The 21,303-nt window shown below is 39.6% G+C and overlaps 1 protein-coding gene across 1 annotated transcript in view; it reads left to right on the top strand.

The window, feature by feature from the left end:
- The window catches only part of LOC149793650 (uncharacterized), an 87,526-nt gene that overhangs the window by 55,237 nt on the left and 10,986 nt on the right, over positions 1–21,303 (top strand). The window contains exon 10 of the mRNA XM_089967627.1: positions 938–1,066. Within this exon, the coding sequence (XP_089823753.1) occupies positions 938–1,066 (129 nt within the window). The remainder of the gene's footprint in view (positions 1–937; positions 1,067–21,303) is intronic.

The raw sequence follows: 21,303 nt of genomic DNA, 5'->3' as shown, positions 1-21,303 counted from the left end.
TTAAGCAGGATTGGTTCAATATAGTGGGGCATAACTTTGATTAACCTTTTAAAATGAGCACTCAATGTCACAAATGGTCAAATTTGGCAAATATCATGATTTTTTTCAGCCTGCATTAATCTAATATAATCTTTACAGTCAAGAAAAATATATGTATTTACAAGTATTGGTATCAAAGTATTTAAAATATTTATAAATAGTTTTGTTTTTGTGAATTTGTGGAAATTTATGGAATTCGTTCTCGTCAGGTCTTGTGTTAGTTGATATTTTTTTGCATTGATTGTACCTTCATTTTCTTAACGAGTGTTATTATTCTTAATTGAGAACACTTTCAATTTGCTTTCCTCTGGTTTTGTTAGTTACGCTGTAATTCACGTTTTAGTCAACCTATGACGATCGTTTGTTCCGAGTACAATTGATTTTATAATCAGCGCTGTTAAATACGATACTTGCCACAATGTACTAATTGTTTATCTCATGCACCATAGTGTCTGTACAAAATGGCTAGAGTGGGACGGGATCACAGTTCCGCAAAAGCGTTTAAAGAGGGACAGGTGAAGTCAATATCAGCAGAACGACACATTGTGAACAGTTGTCCCAAATTGTCATCAAGCTCAGTGGGCACTGCATTACATTCTTCACATATCTCCGGTAGTATTTGCGCAGTGCCTCATATTTCTTGGCAAACCAATGAATATATTTTTGTCTATGCCATATAAGGCAGCTCTAACTGTCCTTGAGCTACACAGACACACCTTATTACTAGCAACTGAAAGTTTATCTCATCGGTGTGCCATGTTATATTCCGGCAGGCTGTTACCAATAAACAAAACCATTCCTAGCATTGCAATTAATGGATTTTTAACTTTGTGCCTGCTTTTACGAAATAAAGCTTTAAAATCGTTTACACACTAAAGTTTTATAAATCCACTTCCAGATCGCCCACTGCAAGATTCGCACCAACTTGTTCAGATCGTGAACAACATCAGCATGGATGCAGATTTTTTAAAGTTCATAGTCGACTCGAACACACTTTTAGTGACAGAATGGCAAGCATATAGAGAAGGTAATAAAGAAGATCGCTTTGAAGATTCTGACAGAGTTGTAAATGGTGGGACTGCAAAACATGTGGTTTAGCAATAGAAGCCATACGTCAGAAACGAGACTGGACACTGCAAAATAGCCTTATCATAATACCCGTTTCTGACGAGTTGGCGATCCTGATAACGATAGCTAAAAATCAAAACGAGGCTATCATTGCTGGTCAATGTTCCTTATACTGAAATGAAAAGTCTGAATAATACGACATTATATACTCGCACTTACAATGTTGATAAGCAAAGATTCATGTAATAATAATAATGAGGACTTTCTATTGCGTCTAATCTTTAGAAGCTCTAAGCGCTTTACAACATTAGACAACACCTATAAGATAAAAAACATATATAATGATATGATTACAAACACAAACACCATGAAATTAGAAAACATAGAAAAAACATGCTGAGAATATTTAAGGTAGGAAACATTATTAGCACTTTAAGTTTGTTCTGTAATAATAATAATAATAATTCTCATATTGTTTTTCTGAAATCATAGATAAAAAATACAAACGTAGCCAAGAAATGAAAAAATATCTCGTAGAAATTAGTTTTTACTTAAAGATTGTTTTATAATGGTTTTATGTTATTGTGAGCTATACCAAAGTAAGCAATTTCTTTTTAAGTTTTAATAATATTTGTCAAATCATGTTTAGAGGTTTATACAGATTCGCTGTCAAAGAATGTTAAGAATTATGTAGCTTAAAAAACTGAAACTACAATCAGTAGAGAATTAATCACTATCCTTGCAGACTGAGAAGCAATTATTCCTTCCCATCTTTTCTACCGAACATAAATTTAAAATAAAAATTGTGTTAGTCCCATTAGACTAATACCTGAAAATGTCCACACAAACCCATTTTCAGAAACCTGTATACGAGTCTGACTATTATTTAACAATTAAAATTTAAAATAGCAACATTATTCTATTGTTTTTTGCATTTGAGTTTTAAAACAATATTCGATAGTTTTGGTATTTTAACTAATATAAAAGTAATCCACGGTTTGAAGCTTTAATTAAAACATCATTATTATATTTTAATATAAATAACAGTATTATATCCACCAGTGAGGTCTCTGATTTTTGAAACTTTAATCTCAACGACATACCTTTCAGCAAAAAATCCAAATGCAATTATCTGATTTCAAAATTTGTTCCTTTCACCACTGTTTTACCTTTCTCTGCTAAATAGTTATAAAACTGATGGCAATTTATTATTGATAAAAACGATTAAGTCCATTCTGCGTTTTCGGAGACCAATAACCGATTGTGAAACATTGGATGTCAACTTTACACTTACATCTATTTGTTTTAAGTGTGATGAGTCGTTCTGGCTGCAAATTAGGCTCAGGTATGTGATACTAGCATGGAGCTTTGTCCACTTAGATTATCATTGTTCAGATTGAAGTTTAATTGTAATTCTTTGACAGCTGAACACTATAAATCAGCTACAATATGATCGACATACTTCTCACGTTTTGACTTTTTAATTGTTTGAGAGTCTTCCAGAAATAGGACTTTCGCGATTTTTCGAGATCATTATTCTCAGGAGTAATACAAAACTGCTGTTTTTTCCTCATTCTCTACCCTATCGGTCTCGGAAACCCCTTTCTCGCCTCTAACCCCCACAATATAGTTATCCTCTATGTGGGTCGTTGTCTGTGGTTCACATTTTTCCCGTTGGTGGTAGACCCTCCAGGAATCAACACACACATGATGTGAGTGAGCCAGTAATGGGGGTTAGTATTGTACAAGTGTCAATGTCCCCATAGGGTAACGAATAATTCAGAAACCCACTTCCGTAATACTCTACTCTTCTGTGATTGTAAAAACAAAACTAATGCACAGAGAAATGTATTCAGACAGGCAAGCCTATGGTAGCGACCGATATATGCACTATGTGTTTTTTATTTCTACGTTTCCATCTGTAAATCTGCAACGCGTGGTTTCATATTGTGTATGAACTTATCTGTTTTACCATTTTCACCAGCACAGTCTAAAACTCGGCCGCACTGATTATTTTATCTTGATTGCCACCGAGTACATTTTACTGATTGTATTGAGACTACTATGTGGCAGCAATAAATTTGGAATAGACGCGTACACGAAAAAGCAGTCGCATTAAGATTAAGTTTCTCTCGCCACCATGGACACAGATTAATATCGATATAGCTCAGACAACAATACTGATTGGTGTACCTACAATGGCGGATGCTGTGATTCCAGTTACACAAAGAACAACAGTTATTTCCCCAGCGATCCCGCAAATAGCATCTGCAACCAAATGCCTTTGTACTTATGATCAACGCGGTTCTTTGGGTAATTTCATCTTGCAGCTGTTGTTCCGCTTCGATTTGTTTTTCACCTCGGTAATATTGTTATAGTTCTTCTATTAAGTTTTCAATCGCTTATTTCAGTTGCACAACAGGCAAACCTGTCCTGTCTCATCACTAGCAGACGCAATACGCACACGCATTTCCAATCAATTACCCTTTGTGTCATGCAGTTATAAAATATTTCATCCTCGAGAATGTACATTCTTGTGGTTTAGCACCTCTGTCAATTAAAACCACATTTATGTCTTTATCATATAACGACCGTCTTTGACCAATAACTGTGACCCAAAAAAGTGTGTCCGTGTCCTTGATTGACATTCGATACACGTCTCTTCTCTATTCAGTCAACGTTGGTTTAAAATATTTGTTGGTAAACTTTAAAGTGGTGGATTCATCTGTGAATGCTACTTCACCATTTTATAAACAATCCCGGAGTGTTCTTACACCTGGTACTGCAGTGCTTCTGTTTTCACGCGCACGTGCTTTGCCAAGAAGGGTTCGAGTTGATAGTAGCACCTGATCGTGAATCCAACGGTTAATTATTTCTGCTTGACCTTATCAGATTTATATTTAAGTGTATGCGAGTTTCTGGTAATACTGTCTTGGAGCACCTATTCATTAACAAGTGGAAAAAAACTCACTATTGATGTTAGCATCCCTTGCTAGCTGATCTAACACCCCATCGGTACATTCTACAACCTCATCATCGTGGTCAAAATCCATTGCGTATATAATATTAATGATAAAATCTAATCTTAAACACAAACACTAAAGACTGTTAAGTATGTTTCTGGATCAACGTTGAATGCTTCAATCTGCATTTCATGTCCTGAGACTAACGATTTTGGTACTGTATTTTCAAAACATATCTGCAACAGTACCAGGCTTGTCGACACGTAATATTGGTGCTAGAAACCCAGCATCAATATGTCACTGATTATTTACTATTCTACCCCACCACCTTTAGTTCTCGATGTGATGAACAAGTATTCGTGCACCTCTAAGATGTGACATTTAGGAATATCAAAGCCATTTTCATCAACAGAACTTAAATTAAGTAGGCAATTTGATAAGGTTGATAAGGTAGTGTGTTCCTGTCGTTCCATGATTCATATTTATATAACTCCTCTTCAAAAAATTAATATGTGTAGTGGTGAGGGCACATTTGCGATTGCATTAATTATATATTTTTTGCTGCAATTTTAGCTGCATCGACTTAGTCTTTGATCAATACAACTGACACATCGATGACTCTGATTCCGCTGTTGCCAGTGAACTCAAGCTCTTTTCCACAAAGTCGATTTTCAACTTGAAAATAATACATTGAATGTCCACGTTTGACAATTTCAGTTTGCCAGATCGATATTCAAAAATCAAAAGCTAACCTGAATTGAAACCAAACAAAAACTTGCTGTCAAACTCAGCCAGATCTGCTTTAGTGGCAAATCGGCTCAGATCCAAATCAACACCGTGCCAGCGAGATGAGTAACTTCCGTAAATATTGATCGCCATTGTTGTATGTTATGAAACATACTTTAATGTGAAATTGCGGGGGTGATAGAGCGCTCAGGTGCAACGCCACAAACAAGTGTTTTGGTATAGTAAGGCCATGCTGGGTACTTATTTGCCAGGTAAACTCTCACGCAATAATAGTGGGTGGGTATGAGTTTATGGTACGTGCAAGAAACAACAACGTTGACGTAGGTTCCCGTCTGTATAAACAACTCGATGATGGGGATAACACATGCAACCACAATGTTTAATTATCTAATACACCTTTACCAACAGCAAAACCTGCAGCACGCCAAATCGTTGGGGTTATTCTTCCGAAGCAGGGTGACCGTGTTTTTTACAGACAAATATCGCCTTGAGAACATCTCTGCAAAACTCACAAATGTAACTTGAGAGGGGTACTGCGCACGAAAACCTCAGTGAATCACCAATTGGTTATGATGAACGTTGTGCAAATTCAAAGTTTAAATTTGGGATATAAACAATCACCAAAAGAGCGGCGATACCAGTTCTGGGATCCATACTAGCACGTTGTGACACCACAAACGAATCCCTCAAAAGTTTCTGAAATTTAAGAGGTTTTATGATCTGCATGATCTGTTACATCCTTAACAAACATCGTTGTTGAGCCAGGGTTCTCGTGTAATCATCTCTGTATAGGGCTAGTCCGAAAATCGTTGTGATTAATTCAACATTATCCAGAATGGATTCGGTTTCCTTTTTTCATCGATGGAATAACGCGCACTGTTGATCAACGCTATCATGCACTTGTTAGCAAATCCCACTGTGCTATTGGCTTTGTAATTATCATTATTTCCTTCCACTTTGAAAAGTGCTTCCCATGGAAGGAAAATCATGGAGTGTCTTGCACGTGCAATTCTGATTCAGATATTTGGCTGGATATGAGCAATACTGAAAACCTTGTTTGCTTTGATCCAGTACCTCTTTAAACTGCGCAATTGCATAAACTTCTAGTTTTCATTGACACATGATTGATTTTCTTTAATACAGTGCCAATCCATTCCCCACAGGCAGATTTGCAATCATCGAATCTGACAATTGCTTTTGAGCGGCTTCGTTAGCATTGATACTCAATGCATGCGGCATTGATTCGGTCGATGCCAATGTAATTGGAGCCGTCGTTTATGCTCGCGTCAATCACCGGATCTGCCTTCGAGCGCTGTTGATTTAATCGATCCCAGGAGCACTTTTAACACTATCCACAACCCTCTTAGTCATGTGTTTAGCAATGGATGCAGCGCCTGATGATAAGGCTGTGAGTGCTTCTAGTGCGCTCGTTAATACTACACGAACGACATCACCGTGTCCAGTTACGTAATAGGTCATATACACAGGTTTTCTAGCATTAACTACGTGAATTGGATTCACACGTGTATGTGCGACTGACATTGTTGATGTTAAATGTCAGGTTGATCTCTTATGTACAGTTGTATGGATAACGGCTCATCGCTCAGATACTACAAGTGTCCGTCTTGATCTTCCAGGGTAAATCGAATATGGGTTAGCCGATTGTTATGGCATGGAATATACACAGGTGTTACGGGGGTGATTGAGATCAGATCACCTAGTAACACAATCGGTGAAATCCTAAATAGTATGTAGCCCTTGTACAACTACGCATGAGGTGGACCTGATTTCGTAACTGACACCGACGGCGTCACAAGTTAAATTAACATGCATTGTTGAAGACATTTTCACATTATCATGAGAGATGTATCACACACGCAATACTCATTTATTTTCTGTTATGTGCCAGGCCAACCTAACACTGACCATATGAACCTTCGTGAAAGATCCACCTCATACGTTTGAGAGTCGATGGAAATGACAGAAATGAGTGTGGGCTCATGAGCAGGTATGGAAAGTTTAGAGACTGTCAATCTCCACCGAAATTTTCTGTCGAGTTTTTTTATTTATCAATTCTACGTCGTGGGCCCCATGGAAGATCGACAGTATGCCAGTTCACGCCACTGTCTCCTGAAAATACAAGTTAATTGTTAGCGGATAAACCACCAAACGGTTGGGATCGGACATTAGGCCATCTGTAATGCACTCGCAACGAGGTTAGTGCGAACTCAAGTGTGCGTGAGTCTCCGCCTGTTACAGATGCAGAAAACGTCACACTAATTTCTGGTTCAATGGATGAAATGGTAAGCATTGATGTCACGCTTTAGGCTGTATTTACATCCGTCTGTTGAACTGAAGCATCAATTGCACGTAGCACATGTAGTGTTTCGACGCGGAGCGTCTCAATTGTGTTAGAATGTGTCATCGTGTAAACATATCTTCAGCAAGCGGATACATAAACGCACGATATGTGCATGTTCATTTTCTTGTCGAGTTTTTAGTTTTGTTTCTACATTTGGAGGCACAAGTTTTGTTTGGGGTTTGTCTGCCTGATCCAAATAATCTTCTGTATCATTTTCAGAGGATGGGTGACATTCTTTTACGTTCCACGTCCATTAGTCTCAGAAAATGTTGCATCTCTAGATTTGCTTCAGTCACGTACCCATCTTTTACAAATTTAAGTACACGATTATGATATTCAAATGGTTCACCAGGGGCGAGTTTAAACCCAGTAAATTCCCTGTACACCCACCTGGTCCATACCTTTTATGTTTTGACTTCAGCCTGCACCTCTAGTAAGCGTGTAATAACCTCTGCAGTAGTTTTTGTGGCTTTCTTGATATCTCTCATGATTTGGGCTAGTTTACAAAAGGGGCCAGGGGCTCCATCTTTAAAACATAAATTGCCTTTTAAAATCCTCCGCAAATTCCGAAGTTTCATTGATGGCTTTAATCAGCGGCGCAAATATTTGTTATACCTGTGATGTCTTGTCGCGCAGTCTGTCGCTACTGCAACATAATTTTAACATTTTTGCGGCCGTCCATTACTATGGAATTAATTTTTTGCTGTTCACAACGGATTTACAGCGTCGTCTTTCTTACGACCTATGGTATCGCTGCCGAACATTTTTTATTTGTTTATATGATTATTTGTTAAATTGATTCAACCGTGTCCAAACATGACCGATACTTATCTGCCTACCAGTCAAATCAATAGTGAGAAGACTATACGGATTCGAGGTAATTCACGCAGAGATGTCACGAATTTAATCCCAAAAATGGCCGACGCTACATCAAGTCCAATGAATGTTTCCAACACAATGCGCGTCAATGTGACGAAGTATCATCAGCGTGCTATAGATGTCAGTGATCACTTTGAACACATGGGCGTATAGTTGAGTCAAATAAAACACGTCCATGTTTCGCGCCTTGTGCAAATATTTGTGCAGGATTGACTTGATCTCAAGCATCATATCGTCTTATACGACCAGATTGTTTTTGTTAGCGTCCAAATTGTCAATGGTAGAGGCTTCGTCAATGGTAGAAAAGAAATCGATTGAAACATGGTTACCGATTGTTAACACTTATTGAACATCTTTGATAACATTATAACACGGTTAATCATCGGCCGAGTGTGCAATTAGATACAACCGATCCATTCTTAACCGTCGTAAAACCATATTCAACAACAGTTAAATTTTACCGGATCCAACAGGGCCAAAGATGAGTACCCAAATTGAGTTTGTAAGCACTGTTCCATCGCCATGCTTGGTCGGTTTAGGCGTTGCTTGAGCGGAGAAATCAATGACGTTGAAAGCGAAGTTTTTCAAGTCTTTCCTGCTATTTTTACATTCAAAAGCATCTGCGAGTTTTATTTTGCGTGATGGAGTTGAATAATTGTCTGTGGTTGTAACACGGTCATGCCTTCATATTGACTGCAATGTCATGTCAAACACATACCAGAAACCAAGCTCTAGTTCAAACACCTAATGGAATCTGTGTTAAGTGTGGAGCAAAGAAGGTCACGTTCACCAAGAGAGTTGCAAATGGTTTAAAAATAAGTCACCAGCGGTAGTGATATCGCGGAAGCGTTAACACAGTTAATAGGGATATTGTGGAGTAAATATCCGGGCGAAAAGCATCTTTCTGGATGCAATTGCTGTCAATCAGGTACGCTCCTGGATCTGCAAATCGATTCTCACAACCAGTCAAAGCCCGACAAAGCACCTCAAAATCGCGTTGATGATGAATCACTTTGGTTGTAAAATGTCCAATGATATCCGTGGGCGTGAAAGTGCCGACGCAGATCTCATTCACGACCTGAATGCGATTGATCTACAAATGGGAGAAAGACTTGCACAATGGGTCGTAAAAGTAGCTATGAAAGCCAGAATTTCATTGGAAGGCGGTGGATAGAAGTCCGCTCATTAAAAGTAAAGATTTCGCCAGTACAAACGATGAAAGCGAAAACCGCACTTTATCCGAAACATACTACAAACTACGTGTGTGTTGAAGAGGTGAAACCGCTGTCGAACAGTTAGCCAGTGAAGCCAAAGTCATTCAGTTAGCTATACAAGTATGGCTGGCCAAAAAAGCGCTGTGGCAAAAGTATTTGCCAATGTTAACAAAGATTTCACGGGATTGGTTTCATGTTCAAACCCCTAATGATGTGCATTAGGCAGATTTACTATTCTTCTACAATATGGTGTCCATGATCGACAAAAATGTTACGAATCTACAAAAAACGCGCTCAACATTGTCGATGTAGTCAGCCGATTAAAAGAAGCGGTGCCGTTGACGTCCAAAGATTATTCCTATGTCACAGGTGCATAGAAGCGAATTTATGCATCAGGACCAGTCACATGGCCATGATTATCATTAATGGAGAAACGGGTTGATATTCCAAGACAATCAACCCGTTACCGTTTGGGACCGTGGATCAATACCTCACACAAGTGCATTTTTGAGAGAGGAAGTACAAGTTTTTCAAGCAGATATGGAACTTCAGCTCGGATTTGTGTTGACTCGTCATTGACACGTTCCGGTCGCAATACCTAGGTGAATAAACGCGTAAGTTGTAATTTCATCAGGATAATATGCATCGTTTGGTATCCAGTCAGGAGAATCTCGCCTTGATGTAACGGAATACACCCTTGCGATGGATTTCGTTCTGTTCATATTTATCGTGTATGCGAACTCACTGCGGTCTAGCAGACATTCCAGGTTCAGTTCGTGTCTGAGAAACATGGTGGGCCCTTTTAAGCCGAATCCGTCATACTCTTCGGTCAGTTTACTAGAACATTTGTCTTTGAACTTGCCAATCACCTTATTGTTGGCATTACGAAACAAAGAATGTTCTTTCGGATACTCACTGGTACCAAACTCGTACACCAAACTTGGCTATGCCATGTCAACGTACATATCATTGATAGTGATATGCATCAGCAGCGAGTTATTGTCAGTGTGTCTTTTTGACCCGATCCTGGTAAAACGATTAAATCTTGTAATACTGAAATTCGTAGAGCAGATGCGAGAGGTCCAAGACGGACAACCCAACATAGATTGGTTTCGTCAGTCTGAGTTTTGATTTTTTAAGGTGAATGGCAAGAAGTCCAACTTAAACGATTTTTCGGGACTAAAAGGACGTATCTGCAACGATGTATCAATGTCTATCATACTCAATATTATCACGGCAAAGATCTACAATAATTCGTTTGAGCAAATTTTCCGTGTGTTTTCCATTACTTCTCCTTGTGCGTAGGTCCATGTTCATCTGAAAGGGTGGCGCCATCCCAACTTGCTAGCGAAATGTGAGCACTTGATGGATTGTGTTCAAATAATATACCCAGGTACAAGCACAACTGCATATTTCGCACCTTTAGTACATAGTTGTGTTAGGTCCTGAGACCTGGTACTAGTTTGGCGCATTCTGTGTATTTGCAGCTGAAGTCATCAACCATCGAACACTGATACGGGGACGACCACGAACGGGGCACCGACAGCGCTTCTAGGGACAGCGGATAATCGTTGTATGACTTGTATAAATGCTCGGAATATTCCCAGTTGATCTTAAAGAAGTATCCGTTGTCACCGTGAATGTTGTGTTCATGCACGTCTTTTATTAGATGAATGAGTGCAGGATCGATCCACTGAAATCATCCAATTGGCACAGTTGTATCAAGACCCAGTCGTACAAATTATTGGCATAGAGATAAATGATTAACTGTTGGAACAGACAATTTGTTCCAGACAAAATCGCTTTGAAGGGTAGTGGTTGGTTATGACGATAAATTTTCCACCATTATTGATTTATTTATCGTGTACAGTGCATGTTAAGCTATCCAATAGCGTCAGCACCTGCAAGGTTAAGAGCATGCAGTCCAGCGGGGAACATTGTCAGAGGACAGTTGTTCACAGTGTGTGACACTGTAGAGCTCCACAGTTACAAGAACAGTCAGTGGCCTGGTACTAATGGACGAGGATTTCCGCACAATGACCCTGTCCTGTCCGGAAACGGGCCAGCGTGATTCAGAGATGTGGTGAAATGTTGAAGGCAGGAAAGCAGAAAGTGTGCTCACCTACGAAGGTGTTACTTACAACTTATTTTGAAGACCACTCATCACTCCATGCCGAAATAGCTGTCATATGTTCCGACAACGGACCTTTTCAGATTTAATGTCTCGTAGCCCAGCGGAATACTGGATGAGAAGTAATGTCCATGTACAGTGGAATTTTCTGACTGGGATAAACCAGTAGTTTAGTGGATGCTTCCTGGCGACTTAGATGTGGAGTAGAAATTTGCCTGAGTACTGGCAGCCATGGTAAAGGAGTATGAAGTAGTCTTCCGGAGAATATGCACACTGTTGTTTTGAGCTGGACGTCAATTAGCTTGATAGGGGACGATCGGACCCAGACAGGATCACAATAGACTGAGCACTAGCGCCCAGGTTGAGCCCGCCAGGTTGCGGAGTAGATTATTTCGAGTGCTCCGCTTTGATGCAGTTTTCACGAGTGGTTGTAGAATGTCGGTGATCTATCCAAAGTCAGACCAAGGTATTTTGGTAACCATGAAGATTCAGGAATAGAATGCAGGAGACTGATCAGTCAGTACTCCCTCAATTGACCCATTATGTAAAAGGGTGCGCACATCCTCCGTTACTTTGATCAGAATGGAGTGGTGAAAGAACATGGAGGTGTTTGATAGAAGGGTCGTTACTGAAATTTAAGTTTGCAACGCGTGTTCTTGAAGGAAAGGGCCCTATCATCATCTGTGATGCTTGTCCAAACCTGTAAAGGATGCCTAGGCGAGCACAAATGGGGACGTTTGTAAGGAAGATGTGCGTCTGGAGAAGATTTTACTCACTAAGACCGCCACTTCCTTCAGCAGGAAAAGAGGCAGGGTTAGAAAGTATCCACTTTGGGGTGCTTCAGCATCTACTTGTGCACTGTAAACCCAAGTTGCTGTTTTGTTGTTGTTATTTGGAGTTTAAAGTTTTGAGGTCAAGATTGTTCAAAAAACCTTATCGAATAATCTTGGGGACGAATCGTATTAGTAAGATATCTGACTAGTTCATACGGAGGGGCCTCGATGGCCGAACTGTTTGCCTTTACAGACCAATGACATCTCCCCTTTGTCCTCCTGTATTCGAGTCTCGGACGTGGCTAACATAGCTATGCCAGAATGCTTTCCATTAGTTTCAAGTCGGTTTGTTAATTCGTCCCTGTGTTTTTTCTAGCCGATGCGTATAGCCTATGTGCTAAAAAAATAGCGTTAGGAAAACAAAACAAGACGCACCCAAGCCAACTGCGGTGGGACAAGAACGGTTGCGAAAGACTGATGTTGATGATCAAATCTCATGTCACTGTAGGTATGATTCCTCGCACAGGCTATCGGCTTCGAACAGAGAAGCCCTTTGAAGCTCGTTACTGTGGATAAGTAAGACTGTTGATAACCTCTAGGCAATATCACGGTGGTTATAGAGAAATTCTGCCAGAAACGCCATTACTACAGTATGTTCATATCTGGAAAAGGCCTACAGCGTCTAACACGAATTGTAAGGTAGCTGGATTTACCAAGGACTCTCTCATCATACTAAGCAATGTGGCTAAGAAAAGGTCAGCAGGCAAAGGTATGGTGACAAATAACTAAGCTTTCTGTTCCATGACTTCATTTATTCTCATCGTAAAGAGTGTCCAAGTTCCAGTTTACATACCAACTTTGGACAAACCAACATCCAGCTGGGAAGGTTTATTAGGTCACTTCTGGGATTTATGCAGTAAGTGGCAGTAGAGACAGGTGTCTCAACTTTACATGGAGGGTCGGACCAGCCTAGACGTTGCGTAGCGACGTTTTGGCCTGCAGAGAACCTATGGGAGAGGATGTCAATATTGTGGGAAAGTGGAAGAGGAAAGCCTTCTAGTTTGTGCCCTTGACATCCTTTCTCAAGTGAAAATATTTTCGTGAGTTTGTTTGAAAGTTGATTCTGAACAAAACTCCAATGGAAAGAGACGGAATACTTTGTTTACCGTCTTATGAAAGGACAAGACATCCTCCTAACTCGTTCAACTGTTATCAAGGAGATGGGGCTTTTTAGATAGCTGAAGTTGCTCTCCTTTTACCTCAGTTGTATTTGAGTTGACGTAGATCCTTAGTTCACCATTATCATCGTCTAGCATACTTCGAACCAGAGAGCGGATGGAATCTGTACGCCACTTGGATGTGTTGTGGGCATAAAAACACTCTGTAGTGATTCAAAGTGCAGGGGGCAGGCAATATAGGCTAGTTGTCGAGGATGATGCGACGCCTTTAGCCTTCCGGGTTTATGCTACTTAGTACTGGAGTGATAGTGGGACACAAGCTAATTCATCACCTATACTGTAGGGACAGAGTACATTATCACACGAGGTCATAAAGGAACATGTCGTAGGGCTATACTGATCCAATCCCTATCCCTTGTTCAAGTCCATTAGGCAAACTCCCTGTCCTTCACAAAATTGGAACTTGGAGGGGGTGCTTGGGCAATAACCTATCCCCGTATCATGAAGCTACTGAGTGATAATCAGAGAATACCTCATTTTAAACTAATTCATCACTCATAAAACTGAAGTGCTGATCCTTCCAGTAGGTACTGTGGCCTGTGTGAGTAAGCTACCGTGAAAATGGGACGGAACCATAGGCCGCCGTGGTGTCAAGGTTGGCGGTGCACCACTTCCTGGACAGGAAGGAATAGCATATATTCGTAGATTTGATATGTTGTACACAACCTCCCTAACTGGATGTAAGAACAGTCTATCATTCTGCCACGAGGTGTGAGGTGTCCCTCCCCCTCATCATACTGTCCTGAATATGTAGTGTGGGGTGCACTACCTCCCTATCGGTACAGCGACAAAGGCTGTCGTGAAGATAATGTGTGTGGTGCACCTTCTCCATAATGGGAGGGATCAGCATGCTGTTGTGAATATGAAATATGCTGCACTGTATCACTAACGGGAGGGAACTGTATGCTGTCGTGAATGAGGTATGGTGTGCACCAACTCCTTAGTGAGAGGGAGCGTCACGCTGATTTTTAGGTGTGCGGTGCGCTTCATGTCTAATATGTGCGAGCAACATGACACTCCTGACATGAAGTGACCTCATCAACCAACTCTCCATCAGGAGGGATCTACATACTGACCTGAACGTAAGGAGCGTCCGACCACTGCTAACAATCTGAGAGAGGCGATTGACTCTGCGACGTTCCGGAGGGTCCGCACAGGTGGCCGTAAATTTTCGTCTCATAAAATCCCCGAACTGTGATGTGCTCATACGAGCTGACAAGCAAAGCCCATTGTAGAATCGGATTTTTGGAGATGTCGGCTTAGGAAGAAAAACCAGGAAATTACCAACATACGGGTGAAAAACGTTTCCTCTGCTGCCGCTCAAATCAGCTAGATTATAAATTTCAGAAGGCCACAGCGATGCTTTTGTGCAATTATTGCAATTGATGCAGTCTTTATGAGTGTCCCATTGGCCCGTCTTCTAGCACCACATCCCCACAGAATGTGGTGATATTATTCTTAAAAACGAAATAACCTGGTTCTGTGAAGTGCATACTAAGTACACCTCCGTGTATGCGCGAGGCAAACACTTAAAGAACCAATTTTACCTTTATTCTTGGACATGGGACAAGAAGACTAGGATGGCAACATACAGACAGTTAGTCGGGGAATTTAAATCTCTTGGTAAGGACGAGTTAGGTGGCGAAGGGATTCAGTGAGCTGAATTTGTGGAGCAAAGGATTATAACAAAAAGAAACAACAAGCAGCAGATGACAGAAGGAACGACATGAAGCGGACTGAGAAAGAGAGAGAGACCAGTAGCCGAGCCAGGATAAGAGAAACAGCTAGAGTAGGCCAGACTGCTAGCCGAGGATGGACGTAGTGAAAAAATGAACATGCTTTAGCCATGGAGAAGCTGAGGATCGAAGCCGAGGCAAGAATGGGTTAAGACCGGAATGAACGTTCAGGACTCACAAATAGACTATATGAAAATAGACGATCGATACAGATCAGCCTGCAAATATTCAATCACAAGGAAGAAATGATTGACAACTTTCTGGTGCAATTTGAAAAGTTGGCACTAGTTCATTAGATACCCAAGGATCAGTGAGCTACCAACGTCTCAGTATTTGTTCAGAAAACCGCGAACATTTACCAAAAGATGACGCCAAATGACGTAGATGATTACGACACCCATTAGAAAGCGCTGTTTCGGAACTATTAGCTGTCGGCTGAAATATTCCGAAAACCCTTCAGATAATCGTAAAAAAGAACTACAAAATCTCAAGCGCAGTTTCATGCACGCGTGCGAGTAATGTTTGACAAGTAGATCAAAATAACGTGTAATCGAATATACGTGAAAGAATTCATTTCAAGTACGTATCAGAAAGGTTTAATTGTGCTCCTAGTGGAGCGTTAGTTCACGACCTTGCATTATATGGCCGAGCGCTACGAGAGTGCACAACCACATGAGGAAGTCCATCGAGGGGGGACCCCAAATGCGAAATGGTCAGAACGGTAGGAGGCCAGGAGGCAGTAATCTCAGTGGAAATCGTCTCTGTGGGACAGGGAAAACCCAGGGGTCAAATAAGGGTATCGTAGGGCATAAAGGAGATTTCCTATGCTACAGCTACAATAAGCCAGGCCATGTCGTTTAGGACCGAAGAAAGTATCGTTCGACAACGATTAATCTAGCAACTCCGCGTACTGTGAAGAAGCTTAAAGCAACAGATTTGACGAACAAAGCGGTAGCTACGATAAATTGTGAGTCCGCAACTGTACTATATGACGCTGGCTTTAGTTATCGGGCTTTGATATATATCAAATATGTCAAGCCTTGAAAATACACAGGCTAGACCGCAGAAGTCCAGTTTGCAAACACGACTATAGATCTCTCCCAGTCGTGAACATTCAACTAAATTTCCGCATGTGAAGGGTGAATTGAAGCAGTATACTTGCCGGGGTTGTCTAACCCTTTAGCTTGTACCCATGTGTACGTGAGTTCTGTTGAGAAGAGATCAATGCAGCTAAAGTCCTAGTCTATACCGCTCAGACCCAGGACTTGACCCAAAGACCAGTTGCAGCCTGGAGAGTTGACTACAACCGCCTATCACCTGCAGAACAATGATCAAGTAGAACGTTTAAATGGTATCCTGAAGCGAGCTCCGAGAAAGCTATGTGAAGGTCGACCTAGAGATGGTATGGATACCTCCCCACGCTATTTTTGCATAATGCTAGTTTAGGATTTTCACCTTTTGAATTAATTTACTGGAGGAGAGTGAGAAGACCATTGGCTGTACTGGAGCAGTTGCGGACGGATGAACATCTATCCGATGAAGTACGTACAACATATCGGTATGTTGATGACTTTTGCCACAAGTTGGAGGAAGTTTGTAACTTGGCACAGAAGAATCTCCAAGACGAACGGAGATGTCAGTCCAAGTATTACAATGGAAAGAAAAAAGAACATCAGTTCGAAGGTTTCAAAAATTGTTCCTATTGCTGTCATTGGAGCACATCAAACTTCACGTTTCTTGGAGGAGAACTATCGTTGAAACTGTACTTTGTCAACTTGTTTATTTGTTATCGCGAAAGTAAACCACTCACTGAGCTCGTGGTTGCTACAGTTGTGACTCAATAACCCAACGATAACGGAGGAGAAGCGGAATTACTTCCTAGTTGTCTTTTGCCGAAAGAAACGTTATTTTTTGACGTTCTACTTGTTGATACGTGGACGTCATAGCAACATACGAAAGTAGAGTCGATATTCTAGATTACGTGTGCTTCTTGACAGAAGGAGCTGCCAATACGGATTTGAAGGAATTTAGTTTGAAGCTGTTGGACAAAAGGCCCGTAAAATTGAAACTGTATCCACTAACACATTAGAAATTAGAAACTGTCCGAAATTCTAGCTATCATCAACTTTGGAGTCAGAATGGCAGCTGAATCATGGGACAACCATGTCCATTTGCTTAGAATGATTTAGAGCGACTTAAACGGGACATACCGCACGACAATCTAAGTGGCATGTAGGGTTTAGAACATTAACCTACTTAGGTCACAGCACCAGCGAAGACACGTTAATCCCAGTTAGTTCTATGGTTGAACCACTTAGGAACTATTTACTACCGACCATTAAAACTGCAGTTCTATCTTTCTTGGGACTTTCAGGGTATTATCGTCGGAATGCTGCTAACTCCAACGCTATTTCAAGTCCATTGACCGACTTGACTAGGAAGAACGCTCCGGCGAAGGCTTTTAGGAGAGGCGCATGTAAAGGCGCCTTTCAGACGTTAAAGGAAAGGTTGACGTTGGACGCAGTAGTAAAACTACCAGACGTGACAAAGAACTTTCACATACGTAATGATGCCTTCGACAGCGATATCGAGGCAATGATGTTGCAAGAGTATGGTGGAAACTTATTTTCGGCAGCATATAATAGGAAGAAATTGTTAACTGCATCAGGCAAGTATTCGAATTTTGAGAAAGAATGCTTGGTAATTATCTTCCGAATATCTAAATTCCAAGACTAATTGTATGGACGAAAGTTTATTTTGAAAACTGACAACCAACCACTCGCTTATTTAGCTCAAGCTAAGTTCACAAATGGAAGAGTAATGAGATGGTCATTACCAATTAGACGTACACTACATTAAAGGTAGCGAGAAGGTAGTGACGGATTGTTTAAGCAGACAAGGGGAGTCTGAGGTGAAAGGTTCGCCTGAGGTCTTTTAGGAGGCAACTCAGAATACATCACCAAAGGTTTGGAGAGTAAAACTCCCATAATTTACCCGTCAAGAGAGGGTCTATGTAATGGTGCAAGTTTGTAGAGATAAGTTCACTGTACATTCTGTGGAAGCTGACTGCGAGGGATATAATCTGCTGTATTTGGAGCATGAATTTAGTTTTGAATTAGGGCTCGCTCATTAGCAGTTCGAGTTAGAGTGCAATATTAACGCAAAATCGATAGCGATAAATGTAAAAGTTTGAGACAAAACAGAGAAAATTGAAGAAGTTTGGGTATATTTCAAACAGGTGTTATAAAATTATACTTTTTAGAATACTTATTAATAGACGTGGACTAGAGTGTATTATGTTAATTTCGATGTGAGTGATACAAATATTTTGCGGCAGAGCACTAAAGCTGACTGGCTAAGCTAAACGAGGATGTGTGTATTCTCAGACGGAATTTAGCTCCATCAAATAATAAGTATTTCTCGTTATATTGTCCGAAGGGGCACGCGTCAGAAGTGAGGAGCATGAAAAGGAGAGAGATTCCACTTCATGGGTTGCTGCGAATCTCGAATACAGGACAAGGTTAGTCTCAAATACATGCAAAATGTTCATTGATGAAAGTTTGTAATTATTATTGAATTTGTTCATTTTAAATTCATACTTCAACTTTTATATGAGTTCAGAAATAATCGTGCATAATATATGATGTGTGGGTTGTAAGAATGTCAGACCATATTTTATTACATGAATGAGTTCCAATTTAGTGGTTTTGTATATAATATAATCCATGTACTGTACGATTTCATGCATGAATATGTACGTTATCGGCCTTAAATGAGCTGTATTATTTATATTGAGTGTTGATTGTCTGTTTGAAAATGTATGTCAATGAATCGATAATTAACAAAGAAGTAACGTACTTAGAAAAAGGAATGAAGTTCTTTAATCCGTGTGTAACTAAGCTGTGAATTCTTTTCAACCGAGAATCGAGTAACGTGCGCCGACTGCACTAGACCACTTAGTAATTTATAGCCCGCTGTGAGGTGTGATAGATTATCTAAAGACGTTTAATTATGTCATGGTCTCAGTTGGAACGCAAGCTAGAAACGACAAAAATTTTACGTGACATAATTGTGCATCAATATTAAGTTGCGAAATGACCATAGCTAGTTCTGTTAATTTCTATAGACGATATAGGACAAAAAAGTACGAATATTTGGGTATTATTTTTTTTAAAATTAAATGCATCCATCCTCTATTGCACAGTGGGAAAAGAGTACAGTATGCAACCAAGAAGATGATGACCCGAAGAGACAAAATATAGAGAGAAGGAAAGAGAGGAAAATGTCGACCTATCACCAGCAGTGATTTATAAAGGACAGGAAGCAGCAGGTGATGCTGTCATCTTGACAATCTAAGTTCAATTTGTCACTCGATCATATGATGAAATTTGTTCTATCGGTATAACAGAACGGAAAATTGAATTTTGCATCATTTGTGACTCTTTTTCTCAGAGAAATTGAATAATTCACATGTAATGTTCGATTTCATTTTGTTCAAGAAATATATTAAACAGTTGTATTTTAAATACGGGTTCTGGTGTTGTTCTATTCTGTAACTCTGCTCATACCGCAGATATTCCATCCGTTAAATTCATACTTAATTGTATTATTTGTTCGATCCGGGCAATAACGCCATGGTCGTTCATCTCCTAGTTAACGATAAGCACAAACGATAAGGAGTGGGGGAATATCACACATCTTCAACACTTCCAAACAACTTCATCTTTTCTGAAAGTGTTGTGCTTAGGAGTCACGATTTTGGGGGCAAAGGGCTCAACATCAAGGGGAACCCTCGATTCCACGTTCAAGATTTAGTACATTTTGTGAAGATTTAGTACATTTTGTGAATTTACATATAAATATATTAAGTATTAATCCGATCAAAAAACTGTACAATAATCTTAAATTGCAAAATATAGCATTTCTCCTAAAAAAAATATCAAGTGTGCAGAAATATGCATAATATCTTCGTGAAAGGTGAAGATTTAATAGAAAATCGAGCAGGAATTCAAATAAATATAGACTTATTTATCAGCTGAATTTAATTATTCAAAACGTTTCCATTTAGCGTACAAATCTTAAAGATCATTCTGGTCAACGATTGTTTTATGCTGATTACATCGTAAAGTCATTATAACAGGCACATTTCTAAAAAGAAAAAAAATGAAATTATAAACGTTAATGCTTATTTGGCGCAGACTCGCCTGAAACATTAATCTATTTTTGGTGAAACAATTCTGTAATAAAATTGTTTGAGAATGATTAAACAAATGATTTATAATAGCAAACATTGTTGATTTCATAACAGATAAAGGCACATTTGTAGGTTTGTTAGAAGCGGCAAATGTAATACATTTTATACCATTGTTAGCTTAAAGATTCATACACATTATGTGCCATGAAATAAAGCCGCTGTCATTGTATAATAACAAACCATAACCAACAATCAGAACTGAATGTAACGCATCTCACAGCGCGACACACCGTAATACACGCTTCAAATTCAATCCAGGTAGACAAGACAGGAAGCAACTGTGAAACTTCGAGTAAAAGTGATTATTAAATGATAAGTAAAGTACGTAAATCATGCATACGAAACAAGTCTGGAATGTCTCATTGACACTGACCTATGTTATCAATGGATGAAAATGCAGATTGGATGCAATAAATGATATGGACATGGCAAGGAGGGATGATTTCAAGCAATGTGAGTTAGTCATCTTGTCTTAACTTGTTTCTACAAGTCAATATTTTTCTTAAATCTCAATAGCATGAGTGATATGGCATCTAACATTTGTCATAGATGAAATATGAACTTAATTATTGTCCATGGCTACAGAAGATTTAAGTAACTGATATAGGGAAAATACAATTTTGTTTCGACTCTTGAACTCTTCTATCGATGTCGTTTTAGTAATTCTTGAACGCTTTGTATCGATATGGCTATCGATATCACAAAGCAACAGTCAGTTACCATTGTTACATATGCAAGATATTTGTCATATATATATATATATATATATATATATATATATATATATATATATATATATATATATATATATATATATATATATATATATATATATATATATATATATATATATGTGTGTGTGTATGTGTGTGTGTGTGTGTGTGTGTATATATACCCAC

Source organism: Sinohyriopsis cumingii, chromosome 8, assembly GCF_028554795.1.
Source record: "Sinohyriopsis cumingii isolate HCF-2022 chromosome 8, ASM2855479v2, whole genome shotgun sequence".
Taxonomy (NCBI): domain Eukaryota; kingdom Metazoa; phylum Mollusca; class Bivalvia; order Unionida; family Unionidae; genus Sinohyriopsis; species Sinohyriopsis cumingii.
The sequence above is the reverse complement of the archived record's forward strand: the minus strand, read 5'-3'. Positions and strand labels throughout refer to the sequence as shown.